At 40.4% G+C, this 14253-nt stretch overlaps 1 protein-coding gene across 1 annotated transcript; it reads right to left on the reverse strand.

Moving 5' to 3' along the window:
* Positions 1-3418: 3418 nt before the first annotated feature.
* Positions 3419-14001, reverse strand: LOC139295176 (calpain-5-like). The gene is made up of 13 exons (XM_070917303.1): positions 13821-14001; positions 11511-11699; positions 11139-11270; positions 9825-10033; positions 9198-9390; positions 8917-9107; positions 8255-8332; positions 7964-8159; positions 7728-7850; positions 5417-5619; positions 4780-4901; positions 4529-4665; positions 3419-4200 (listed from the first exon to the last, which is right to left on the reverse strand). Exons 2-13 carry the CDS (start codon positions 11673-11675, stop codon positions 4018-4020), a joined length of 1932 nt encoding a protein of 643 aa, XP_070773404.1. The 5' UTR covers positions 11676-11699; positions 13821-14001; the 3' UTR covers positions 3419-4017.
* Between the last annotated feature and the right edge of the window lie 252 nt (positions 14002-14253).

The following is a 14253-nucleotide window of genomic DNA, read 5'->3' on the forward strand; positions in this document are numbered from 1 at the left end:
CCTCATATGCAGGACGGACATCTGGCCTTGCAGCCTCTCGGCCCATGCTGCTGAAAAGACCTTGCCTCCTCGTTTACTTCTCCAGCACTCTGTACATGTAGAGCAGTCCATCACAAGTGTGTGTGCGTGTGTGGGCGTGTGTGTGTGTGTGTGTGTACCAACTGTGCACATCTCTTTGTGTCATATGTCTTGTTTGGCAGCAGTCGCTCGCTCCCCAAACCAAGAAAATACAGAGAAAAAGAAAATGTTCAAGAAGAACCTTCAGGAGTGAAGAGGCAAAACTGATAAAACTAAAGAGCCCGTGATTCCTTCCCTGTCCAGCTTTAGGCTTGGTTTCCTTTCCCTCTAGTCCCTCCATGGAGCACAATCAGGCCACACATTGCACCTGCAGTGACCAGCTGATGTAAGAGAGTGACTCTGGACCCAACCTTTGCCTGCATGACTATGGCTCTGTGGAGAAATATTGCTACTCCTCTGCAGATTGTCACATCTCAAGGTGGCATATTTGTGTGTGTGTGTGTGTGTGTGTGTGTGTGTGTGTGTGTGTGTGTGTGTGTGTGTGTGTGTGTGTGTGAATGTGTGTAGGGGTTCAGCTACAGGGGAAACAGTCAGGTATAATTTCACATGACCTACGCCAGCTTTAAACATCCTTCATCCTTCATGAAAAGATACGGGTCCCGTATTTCATTTGAGACAACTCTTTGAGACAGTCTCTGTCACAGAGTCACGGAGTTCAAGTTACCTGCATTTCATTTTCTCCCTAAAATTGGCTTCATATTATCAGATTTAATGTTCTGATTATTTAAAATATTAAAACGCTGTTGGTGCACAATTTGCAAAAAAAACATTGAACTTAAGCAGAACTGTCATGCAGCAGCTATAATGTGACTCAACTGTAGATCACACATGCAGATATTTAATCTTAAATATATGCTATACATTATCAGTTTCAAGAGGAAAGTGTGGAAAGTGTTTGGGTTTGTCATTGTTGTGACGTAGTTAAAGACACTTCGTACTGAACACTCTTAGAATGACTATAAAATAGTGTCAGCTTCGTTGCTAATGCATGCAATTTGTCTGCACATTCGACAAATCAATCTAGAATGCATGCGTACGTAAACTGTAGCATTCATTGTGCACAAGCATCTCAAACAGGATTATCCAAAGATACTCAGAATGTGTGGCTTTTCTTTATCTTCATGTTGTACATTAATCAGAATTGGGTAGACAATTCAACATCTATCTAAATTAATGTCAAGCCCTTCTTTTTTATTACATCTGACAATTGAGTTTGATATAGAAGGAAAGACAAATACTAAATTAGAGACTCAACAGATCAATGTTTTCATTTAAATATCTATATTTGGTGATGGATTGTCCATGCCGGCACACAGTGGACCAACGTGTCAGCCTTTCAAATAAACTTTTTTTTTCTACGACAGTGGCAAACAGAAGGTCATGTAATTATTTACCTATAGAGAGTTGGAGGTCTTGTGCCACACAGTTTCCCACAGTGCCCCACGCATCCCTGTGACCTTAAACCTTAAGCAGGAAAGGTGCCCCTTTGACAAAAAAAAACATAATGCAACTAAATATTTATTTAATCCAAAATGGTCAGTCAGAACAACAAACTGCAACAAGACATAGAGGGAGAAAGACATTGTCTTCATCATGTAATTGAATCAGTTATTTGTGACATCTAAACGTTAAAGTATGAACAGAAATGCAGATAAAAGAAATTATTCTCCAATCTGGAAAATTCTTCTTTTTTTCATTACTAAATCTTCTTATATTGCAGAATACATTATATGACTGTGTTTGTTTGGATTGAATGCCAACAAAGACCTGGCCTACCTGTTCAGGTGAAAATACTGAATATACGACAACTGTCGTATCTCATGAGGCACTGGGCACCAACTGTCCTCTTCACCCTCCTTCCCGCCTTCTCCTTTGGTATTTAAGATGCTGCTCATTATCGCTTCAGTGTCCTTTTGTCTTTTAATGGTGTCTTATGTGACTTTTTATTTCGTATGATGTGTACGTTTTGTAGTGAATTGTTGGACGTGTGGCAGATTAGAGAGGGGGATGTTACCCACTGAGCGAAGTACCGAGTGCCATTTTTTGATTGTACCTTGTCCGAATGAGCACTGAAAACAGAAACTGTAGTAGAGGTTCATATTGTTTGCTAACATTCCTTCCATACCTGGTTAGCGTTTAATCTCATTCCTGTATAGAAGTTCTCTACTTTGTGTCGGTATTTGGTAGCTTCGTCAGGCATTTCCCACGTAGCGTCCCTCTGTGTGTGAGCGTGTGTGTTTGTGTGTGTTAGGGGGCTACCTCAATCTGCACTAGAAGATGCCTCACTCGTGTTGTCCACCTTGACTTTGAGGTGCAGGGTAGCTGCTTAGTCACATTGTACCTCCATTGTACATCAAGTGTACAGAAGATGAAGGAGTGATGTTAGACAGGAGGGTGCAACAGAATTCATGCATGTAAAACAAACTATACACTGTATCTCATCTTCAAATAGGTTAAGATTGTTAGGATATGTATGTATGTATGTAAATATGATGGGAAAAGCCCCCCTTTTTTCAGAATTATGTAACTTAAAATGACAATATTCAGGTTGCTCTATGGTATGTATCAATAAATGTTTTGCACCCTGGAAAATCAAAAAAGTGAAAAACGAACACACACATGCTGTCTCTGCACTCCTGGATCCAGCTCTCCTGTTTGGGCTTTATCGGACACTCCTTCATCCGGACAGAGAGCGGATGAATGCAGCACTCTGTGTGCGGGCCCACACAGTCTGTCCTGAGTACCACTGCTGGGTGTTAGTACATGTATGTGTGTGTGCGGTAGGTGTGGGTGGCCTGTCAGGAAGCTTCGACCGGCCCTGGGACGTTTGGCCTCTGCCCCATGTACAGGTCTGAACTATGAGCACAAAAGGTGAATTTCGGGACAAGAGACGCCGCTGACGTGCCCCTTTTCTGTGGTTGCTCCTGTACATTCCTATCTTCTGAATGTGTAAACCTGTACACGTGGTGTGAAAATTCCTCTATTAATGTGTATCAAGAGAATGGAACAAAGACAAAAAATGTTACTTTTTAAATTATTATTATCATTATTATTATTATTACTCTTATTATTGTCTAGCTTTGTAAAACTGCTGATCCATCTGGCATACCTCAGCAGGCCTTTCCCCATCTTTGAAAAAGGACACATGAGTGACGGGGAAATTAGGTTTTGGATAAACTATTTTTAATTGTGGTTGAAGCAATAGACTTTTTGAACTTTGAATTGTGCATGGCTGTGTCTTGAGTGTAAAAAAAACTAAATATTGCAGTTTGGGAACTGGACTGAAATAAAAAGAGGAAGAAAACCATAGTGGTGGCAATGCTTGGAGGCTGTCGCGATCTTAGGTTGAATTTCTTTTAATTCTTTATGCCGTTCAGGGTTATGCATGTTCTGAATAATCATGAGAATAAAACATGATGGAAGAGAGGAACAGAAGATGCATTACAGAAATAGATGATACGTGAATTATGTGTTGTACATGTGGTACGTTTTTCTGTATTAAAGTGACTGAGGACAAAATTACAACGAATGTAAGGTAAGACTTGAATGACAAATTACTGCCATATCACTCACAGTATCTATAGTGTAAAAAGGAATGAAATCTTTACAAGCAACTTGCAAAACGTCAATATAAAAATATTTTATAAGTTACACAAAAATGAAAAAGAAAAAAAAAGTATTAAACAGTTGGACAAAAAAAACAGGAATTAACATTCAGTCTGTCCAATAGTGCCCTGCTCACCTCTCAACTTTGCAAATAATTCACCAACATGCAGTTAATAGTGTACAATTCCCGATATTCTCAGTGTAATCACACATCGGGACATGGACATCCAGCGGTAGACAACAGGTCAAACCACTGCTAGTGTTGGTGCTTTGATGATAGCACATGTCAAGTTTCACAAGAACATCCAGCCCTCTCTCAGGTCACCGACGAGGTCACATGGCAGTCAGCTGAGTAGAAGTGATGATCCTCAGGCCGATGCTACCGGGCATCTCGTCCGCCATCCGCTGTCCTTGCTTCCTCAGCTGAAGCCTCTGAGGGTCAAAGGTGTCCTTCACCGACCCAGACAACACCACTTGGCCCATGAACTCGTCCTTCACTGCGTTACTGTTCCACACCTGAGGACCAGTCAGTTTGAGACATATGTAAGACGTCTGCTATCACACATCACTAAATGATAACATCTGCAGGGCTTTCACAGAGTTGGTGACTCTGATTTGATTATGTTGAGCAATGATGTCATCAGGCAAAGAAGACAGCCAGTTACAAGCTGCAATTACATGTGTCAGTGTGACTTGGTAGTAATCTCTGACTTTCATGATTTTCAATTTTTTAGATAAATTGAAGGATTATGTTCCCCAATAGGCTCCCTCTTATGCTCCCAAAACCATTTCAAAACACCTTGGATTAATTACAGTCATCAGGACCAGAGAGATGTCATCTTACCTCCACAGTTATGGGCTTTCTGGGCTTCTTCCTGTAGAAAATGCCGCTGGTTGCAAACTCTGGTTGCAAGGTGTCCTTCTTGATGGTGGATTTTACTGACCGGCCCTCACAGGATATGATCACATAGGGGTCTGCACCTGCATGAAAACATGTAAAGATCCAATCTCAGCAGAGAACATTGGTTGACTACAGGCTGATCACACTGATTAGTAGATTTGGAGTTAAGTCTGGTTTGTGTGAAGTCCTCTCACCTCCTGCGCTGTCCTGGTTCTGCAGCCCCTCAGCATCGTGCACATAGACATGACTCACAGCTTGTGGATATCCAAGGAATGAACTCCAGCATCTTACCCTTGGCTTATCCTCCGTCAACTCCCTGTGAGAGTAGAGGAGAAGGGAAATAGAGTTTCTATATCTTTGTACTCTGGTCTATCAGCAAATTGGAAGACTTGGGAAGTGACATTATGTCTCCTAGACACAACACTGGTTGGACTTCTGTAGCCAGCTTGGATGACCTGTATGTGAGCCAACATGATTTGGTTCTGTGTTTAGGTCTGCCAACAAGAACGTCAGAAACTAAAAATCTGGTAAAACAAAATCTTTAGCCAAGAAAAGCAGTAGGAGAGGGACGTCACTTTATGAGTGAACATCATTTTATAGTCTCCATTCTCCAGAACATTTGAGTGCTTTTCTTGGACGTCATCCATCCATCAGTGGTTGAAACAGATGTGTTCTTGCTTTCCCTGCAGCGTCTCTGAAGACCTGATAATTGTTGATATGTGAACATTACGTTATTGTCTGACAGCATGAAACACAGCCGTGCTGCTGATTTGCACTCGCTCCACTAAGCACTGTCACTGGTTTGACGCCACACCTCCATGACAGTCGTACCTGCAGCCTGAGTCCATATCAGTGAAAACTCGGATCATGTAGTCCCCCAGCGTCTGGGGCTTGAAGGTGGTGGGGATGATGACGTAGCGGCCCTGTTGGAGCATGCATCTCCTAAACACTGTCCGAGCGTTGATGAAGGTGGACGTCTCCACACACTGTTGGGTCAGGATGTCATGCATCCGATACTTCCTGTTCAGCTCCACCTGGAAAAGGAAAACCATGAGGGCTTCATTTAGTGTTCATTTAAAAACCACTGACTTTACTCTTCAGGTATAAAGTCTGGAAGGTGATTTCAACAAAGAGTGCATTTACGTATGCTCTAGTAACCTGGTTATGATTGGGTTTTTGCAGTATCCTTGTTATGTATTTGCACATTTTATCCCTGGATAAGCTACCTGGAGTACCCCAGTAGAAACCAGGATACTGTGGCATGTAAACACCGTATTCAGGTGTCTGAATATTCTCTGTTGGTGCAGAACATAGTGGCTTTAGAAATCAATATACAGCAGCACAGAGATGATCAGAAGTTTGGATAGAATCATGTAAACAGAGTTATATGAATAACCAGGACTCTAATGCACATGTAAATGCACCCATTGTGGTTAGACTAGCTTAGGTTTGATGGACCGTGTGGTATCTTATGACAAGAAACAAAGCTTACTTTTTTGACTTTTATAAGCCCATTGGCATCCTAAATAAACACTCCCCAAATGTATGTACATACGTAAATAAACTTATAATACATATAATCCAATGTAAAACAGATCAATGTGATAATGAAACATTTTAAGGTAAAACAGCATCTAGAGGAGAAATAATTTACTGTTTGCTGCCTTCACAGAGTCTTCTGCCTCCTGGTGGCAGAAGAAGAAGTGTGTATTTTATTACAGTGTCATTGAAAGTACAGAGTAATATAATTCTTGCACTGGTAAGATGAGCTGTTTGTCAGCTAAGCAAGAAGAAAAAATAATCCTGTTGGACCGGCTTCAGGGTTATACTGCACATTCTTCTTGTTTGAGCAGTTAACAGCCAGCCTTTGGTTAACATAATAATCATAGTCTTATAACATAGGCTTTTCACTGAGTTGCATGTTTTTAATATGTGTATTTTGATTGAAAGGCTCATAACTAACATAAGAAATACTACTGTAGTTTCTACTGATCTACTTCTCAAACAGGACAATACAAAGTATAATGGATGGCACCATAAAAAACAGAGAATGTGGACACAGTGTCTGGAGTCCGTCAGATGAAGGAGGACGACACATCACTTGCATGATGACCATAGATGACAAGGGTTAAATCCAGGTTCAGGCTCACAGCAGTTCAACGGGCCATGTGCACACAGTTGCTGTTTTAATCACATGCTCCTTGTGGCACCAGCGTTTTATTGCTGTCCAGAATCTGCCCCCTTTGGCAGCACTTCTGTTGGCATGATAAGAGCGTATAGTGTGTGTGTTTGAACTTAGCCAGATCTCTGACAAGAAAATCACATTACGGGAAATGTGACGTCAGTTTTGTCGCTTAAGGTTAGATGGCCTCATTCGAATGTGACAATCTAATCCCAGCAAGTAGGATAAAATCTAGTTTGGCAAGTTTTACAGCTGCATGAGAGGACATTGCAATTTAATAATCAGTTAAGACCCCAACTGAACCACATTACTGAGGTGTACTGACTTGTCTTTATAAATTATGCTAGACATAATCATCTCTACTATATAACGCTATATACAAAAGTGAGGTTGTGGTTTCACATGTGTACAGTTTATTGTAACTCAGAAGGAATATAAATGCAAGGATTTTTTTTCCTTCCAGCAACCATCAAATGATCCCACAATGCACAACATTTCTATAATGTCTGCAGAAGCACTGGATTAGAACACAGGCGACTGAACTCTTGGCACCTGTCTGGGAATTTAGAAGAAATTGTCACTAAATGTGTTTGGTTCTACTCTGTTTTCCAGCTTGAAACAATCACCAAAAGTATGTGCATTTGTTGTGTTTAATCATGTACAATTTAGCGTTTTGTTGAACTGGTTTGTTTTTGTTCTGATAAACCCATCAAGTAATGTCTGCCTGTCATTAAAAACCAAAAGCCAAAATGTGATGAAATGACCCTGTTTCTGCCCCAAAACAAACTGACCTCGTCCCAGTCTCACCATGATGTTTGTGCAATGTTTCACGAACCCTTCAAATCTTTTACTGTTATTTACCCTTGGTTTATAAGTCTTTTGCCGCTTAATATGCAACACACACTTATAGATCAATTATCAACCGTTAAAGTATGGTGGAAGTGTTACACTATATGTTACCTTGAAGACACTGAAGCCAATGGTTATATTTTCTCCTTGACCAACTTTTCTGTGGATCTTCATGTCTTTCTGTTGCAAGGAGATCAGGACCTCATCAACCTCCTTTGTAACATCAAACAGGTACTGTAAAAGAAGTTGAAAAGGTGTGAATGTGTATATATATATATATATATATATATATATAGTGCATGAACATAGGCGATGTGAAGAGAGAGTCCGCCCACAGCCTGTAGTACCTGTGGGTTCTGTAGGAACGTCGGCTTGTGGTTGGCACAGCCACCGCAGCGGTTTAACAGTGGCTCTGAGTGCTTGGTCCAGCTCCCAAAGTGCACAACCTCATGCCATGTCTTCTGGATACTGATCAGCGAAGTGTTGATGAGACGGCAAACATCTGCATCTGTGAAGAACTTGCACCAGTCTGTGAATGACATCCTGTGGATGTGAACAGAAAATGCATTATTCCTCTCTGAAAGAAGAGCTAAACTCCACAGGTGGACTGTCGTTATAAGAGGAGCTTAATCACTCACCAGAACTCCCCATCATCCTCTACTGTGATGCCAAGGTTGGTCCTCTCCATATCACCAACCTTCGACCATTCTTCAGAGCTGACGAAGAATCAACACAAAATCCACCTTTTGAGTCATAAAATGTGCCTACAAACAGTTTGTATTTTGTTTTTTCACAAAGAAGTAGTCAAGTTCACTCAGCATGTTCCACATAGTCATTATTCTCACCATTTATGGCAAAATACTTCCACCTCTATCATTATGCACCACCCTGGTGAGCTTGTGAGTCAGAGTGTGCGTTGGTTTGCACCTTAGAGCTCCTGCTTCCTGCTCCTCCTCTGGTCAGACCCACATTTTTGTAAAGATCAGACTTTTGGGGGGCATACTGAGCATACAGATGGACAGTAGATGGCAGTGGATAAGACCACAGTTCCATACTTTTTTCATACTTTTTTTTGCATTCTTGTATTTCTTCTGGTCATTATTGGAATCCACTGTACCCACTATGAATTCAAGTTGACCACAGCCTCTGTTCTCCATTAAAAGAGCAAACTACCCACTTCAGTCACCCTTGAAATCTACAGGCAGGGAGTGTGTTCCATTTTGAAACCTTTTGAAATAACTTGCATGGAGTATCAACTTTAATGGAAAAAAAGAAGAAACTAACTTTAACCACTTCTCACCTGTCACTCCAGGCTCCTTTCCACTCAGTCTTGCCCCAGGGGTTCCTCATGCGGATCAGAGGAATGGTTTCGTTCTTGAAGTAGGCCAGCAGCCCGTGACCCAAACGCACATTCTTCACTGCGGTCACTGAGTATGCATGGCCTTTCACCAGCCCGTTCGCCATCCTGGCCTCAATTTCATGTGGCTGTGCCTGATGGAATTATAAAAACAACTGGTGTATCATGGCCAGTCTCTCTCAAGTAAAGAGACAAATAAACAAACACTCAGGAAGAACGCAGACCTTAATGGAGCAGCTTATGATTCCTCCACGGTCATAGACCTTTATTAAGTCCTCAAACAGCTGGTCTTGTTTTTTCTGGTCCTTGTAGTAAGCTTCTGTCTCCAGGTTGATGGCTTCAGCCACAGCTCCACTGAAGTCCACCACAGCGTCTCCAGTGTTTCCCCCATCCAGGGACTCGTAGCAGCCAGAGAGCCTGGACACAGAGAGAGCAGAAGAATCTGAAATTTAGTTACAAGTTGGAAGTGTTGCAGTAATGTGAAAATGTAGAATTTAAGAATACAGTTGAACACAAGAATGGACTCTACATATTTGCATTTTGTTATACATACCAACAAATTGCCAATACACAATATTACATGATACGACACTTGTTTTCAAAATTCTTCATGCTTTGTACAATGTATAGAAAGTAACAATAGTTATTCTATTATATTATGCATTGCAAATATATTGTTATCATTAGTAGTATAAGTAGTAGTACTTGTTATGCTAATAAGCAGTAGTAGTAGTAATTTATTATATTTTAACATAATGATAATCATTAACAATGTATGGTTATTTTTTATGAACTATATATAAATACAAATCTATTTCTGCAAAGGGACAATCTGGTTTGAGGTTACTGACTTGGCGTAGGCCTTCTCCAGCAGAGCACTCCAGAATTCGTTGCTGTCTTTCGAGTGACAGTAGATGAGTTCTCCGTTGATGGTTGGCAGCCGGTCGTCCACCACCACATCCAGCCACTTTCCAAACACCCAGAACTGAAAGTGAAAGATTCCAGCGTAGTACTCCGGGTGTTTTGGATCCCACTCCTGCTCCTTATGGTCAGGAATTACCTGGAAACACACAAACACACATAAACACAATGCAATAAGCATCAGTGTGACTAATGAGTCATTTTCAGCTGACGCTGGGAGTTCTGCAGCTGAATAAAATGGCACATGTAATGTGTAATGTAATTGACAGATTTTAACAAAATGGCAGATCTGACAACAGTCAGATCAATTGCACATAACAATGCATTGAGTGTAAAATACAGCATTTGGAAGTAAATAGAAAAGCTCTGGAGATCTGCATTTTTTAGACAATAAATAAATATATTTTTAAAGTACAACCAGAACCTATGTAGATGTTTATTTCACAAAAAATGTAATATTACATAAGGGTGCAATATACATTATCTATTTTCACAAACTCCCTGTTGCAGTGTTTTGTGAAGAATAATTTCCTTTTCAGAATTAAAATGTTAGTTAATCCAATCATCCAGAAGGAATTTCTGGCTTTAACAACTTAGTATTGATTGCCTCCTTGCTTAAAGCTTAAAGCTCATACTTCAATATCGTAAAAGAAAAAAAAAAAAAAAAAAGTATTGAACACTTAGGTTCATTGTTTTCTAGTGAATAAGGCTTTTTGTGAACTTTCAACCAGAAAGAACATATTAATAGATAAAACCAAAATATGTGAGACTGGATGGCTTCCAAAGACGCACACAGGCTCTATCTGTTACATCTTGTCAGTTCTCTGAACAGAGGTGGGGAAAACCCCGTGAGATTTTTCGGACAAAACTTTCTACAGAAAGCTGAACATAAAGTTACACTTGTTAATTAAAGTGACAAACATTTCATTAAAAATTGTTCTCCAGTTTCTCTTCCATTATTGCCAAATAACCCTCTTCTCCCAAATTCTGTTTGATATATTATGTTTGTAGCTTAGATGATATCATCTACCAGCAAAGACAATTTGACTACAAAAACATCGTAGTTCTAAGTCATTTTGACAAAGGAATTTGGTTTTGCTCTCCCCCTCCCCCTGATGTCCTGATTTCAATGTCAGCTGGTCACGTGTTTCAACCCTAAGTCTTACTAATACTTGGTTACCAACATTAGATACGCCAGCCCCCTCAGCTCACACATTCAGAATAAAGTTACCAAATAAACTCACCTTCTTCCAGAGGTTTGGCTTCAAAGCCAGACAGGAGCAGGCAGCTACAAACCAGCAGTTCCCCACGAGTCCCTGGTTCAGGTCGTGGGAGCTGATGCCCTCCACAAACAGATGGGGATCATTGCTTATGTCCTACAACAGAAAAGGTAACGTGATGGACTTGACACACTTTATTCCAAAAACAGAAAAGAACATAGAAAAGTTTAAGTAGGTTCTGAGTATAGTTTGTCTTGTCTCAGTGTCATTGTTATTGATCTTCAAAACACGTCAAGTAAATTACATTTACATGCCACCTCCTTCAGTAAAATGTGAATATGTAAATTTCCGGCATTCCCTGATGGGTGTTAGTGATGTACGCCCTATGCCACTCACCCCTGGTCGTTTCCACTCCACCATACCGGGAAGCGGTTTTCTAAAATACAGCGATGCATTGGTGGTGGGGAACTCTGGATCCTCAAACAGTGTCTTGTCCTTGACACAGTCCCTCTTCAGCTCAGCGTAGTGCTGGTTTTTGTACGGCACAGCAGAGGAGAACATGATCCAGACGCTGAAGCCTCACAGCTGCAGATTGATGACAGACACCAGACGTTTTCTGACTATATAAAGTGTTTACAAGTGCTTTATGAGGGCTGGATCTGCCCGTAATATGTGACTCTTAGCATTTTTGGGTAAAGAAGTGCATTCTATAATTTTCTGCACTACTTCATTCCCACATTACCAGCAGACTGCCCTGTGACCCAGAGTCCCTCTGGACAGTCTACGTTCTCTGATGAGCATACCATGCTTGCATGACATGATATAAAATGTTATTTACAGCATTCTAAAATGTTCATCTTCACTAAAATTGGGCAGTGAATACAGTATATTATTTGGTTTATAAGGGCCCACAGATGGAAAGCTACATTTCTAAAGGCATCTCACCAAAGCTAACATGTGTTGTGAACTTATTTTTAATAGCCTGGTGTGCTCCAAGTGAACAAAGGGAATTTACAAATGTCTTTAAAACTTGACTTCTTTTATCCATCAAGACTGACAGAAAAGCAAAATAATTACACGTCCTTCACACATTAACAACAGCCAACAAAGGCTGCCAGTGTGTGTGATTGGCACTTCATGGGTCCATTTTGACCTAAACTGTCAATTTATTGTAGGAATAACATGAATTGTGTTTAAGGCCGGATTCTGCCTCGAAGAGAATAACTAGTTTATAACATAGTTTTCATGACAGAAGACGTGAAGAACAACACAGCTGGATTCTCTGGAGAATGATGATGTTTTAACTCTTGGTCTTTTCGACCCTCTCACTGACCGCTCAGGGCTGCATTTGGACAACATTTGCCAATAATAATTATTTTGGATGTGTCTTGATATTTTACTTTTTGCCAAGAATAACACATTACAGCATACCAAATTTAATTTACTGGGAGCTACAAGCTCTAAACTGAGAGAAGGTTTGTTCTTCACAAGAAGCCCCCGAAAATATGTGTACTGTATGTCTGTGTAAGTCAAATAATTTAGTAGTAAAAACATAAGTAAAGATCAATTTAAGAATGTAACTTAAATCAACAGTGTAGAGAGAGGGCAACAAACCAGATCGGCAGGCAGAGAGAAACAAAATGTCTGGAACTGGAATGGCAGCAACTCAAAACTATAATGTCCGTAACGTCTTGGATGTAAATTTGTAAAGATACTAAAGATAATCCCTGAGAAGAGAAAAGAAACAATAAAAGCCCACCGTAGCTCCTGGTCAGCAGTAGGACACTTATTCCTTCCTGCTCCACAATAAGGAAGTCTCCAGGTGTTGTACCTGCCTGTATCGTCCTCCCACACACAAGTAACCTATTTATGCACGTGCATTGTAAGAGCCACACCCAGGCTGCGTTTGTTCTGGATTTTATTACCTACCGGTGTTATTGCTTTACTCTGGAATATGACTACATATATTATATTATTGGGAAGACTGAAATACCTTCAGATGTCACAGCTACCACATCTTTTGACTGGGAAAATAAATCTTTCTGTGGTTCGGGGTAAAGGGGCAGACAAGGTTGGGAGTCTGTTTGTGCTTGAGTGTTATCTGTTTGAGAGTTCTTGGCTAATGTGGTCAGGCAGGTTATTTTTGGTTGGTTATGTGTGTGGTTAAGTGTGGTACAGGTCTGTAAAAAGTTTGTTTCTTACATCGTGAACCTCCATTTACAGTATTTGGTCTCATATTCTCTGTTGAAACTTTATAAGGTGCGTGAAGGTGACGGCAGGTCACATTCCAGACATTTCCATCAAACGTGCCGGTACACAGGTTTTTTTTTCAGTACTGTCACAGCAAGAACATGAACACATCAGATCAGACAAGACAACAGATATCATCGGCCTCATGTTTAAATATTTCACATATTAATGAGGAGTTGGTATTGACTTGTAGCTGAGAAAACCTGTTAGTAAAGCATTAAATGGCCACAGAGAAGTGTAAACAACAAGTCAGCGCAAGTGTAAGGGTTTGAGGCAAGAAAGGAACTGAATAATTCTCTTAAAAAATATTGACATGATGGTAATTACTCAAATAAAACACAATAGATAACATATAGTTAATACCATGAAACCATAGTGAAGGAAAACATATAAGAATGTTTAAACTTACAACAAATGTACACTTTTAGCGCTCAAAAAGTTAAAAGCAACACTCACCTGTGGTGAGCTGTCTTATCCTTGCAGTGATGAGCTTAAACACATTCAATGTCCTCTTAAGCTCCTGTAAGATGTGTTTAAATCAATGCCACATTTCTGTTACAAGATCTGTTACATAAAACAATAGTCCAAAATCCAGTTTCTTGAGTTGGAACTTCTGGCTGTGAGGGCTTCCCCAAATACATTCATTTGCACACTAACATTGGCTGAAAACTGGTCTGACAAGCTCCTCTCTGCCGCAGGAGGTGTTATGCAAAAGCTGATATGGTGATTGCAAGAAGGGAGGGAAGGGTAGGCTGAAACTGAACAACTCCCACCACACAGAAACTCATAGGTGAAACAAGCTAAAACTTGTCCTGTTCAGTGACTGTTACAATAGCAACAGAAAACTCCCATTTAATGCAATCACTGTCTCACCATATGTGCTGGATGT

Source organism: Enoplosus armatus, chromosome 13 (genome assembly GCF_043641665.1).
Source record: "Enoplosus armatus isolate fEnoArm2 chromosome 13, fEnoArm2.hap1, whole genome shotgun sequence".
NCBI classification, from domain to species: Eukaryota; Metazoa; Chordata; class Actinopteri; order Centrarchiformes; family Enoplosidae; genus Enoplosus; species Enoplosus armatus.

What these genes read in the sequence shown, in the direction of transcription:
- LOC139295176 (XM_070917303.1), bottom strand. Translation starts at nt 11,675, where the DNA reads ATGTTCTCCTCTGCTGTGCCGTACAAAAACCAGCACTACGCTGAGCTG. An exon ending in CGTTCCTACAGAACCCACAG is followed by an intron (nt 7,851 to 7,963) that starts GTACTACAGGCT and finishes CTTCTTTTACAG; the next exon opens with TACCTGTTTGATGTTACAAA. An exon ending in GAACCAGGACAGCGCAGGAG is followed by an intron (nt 4,666 to 4,779) that starts GTGAGAGGACTT and finishes GTTTTCATGCAG; the next exon opens with GTGCAGACCCCTATGTGATC.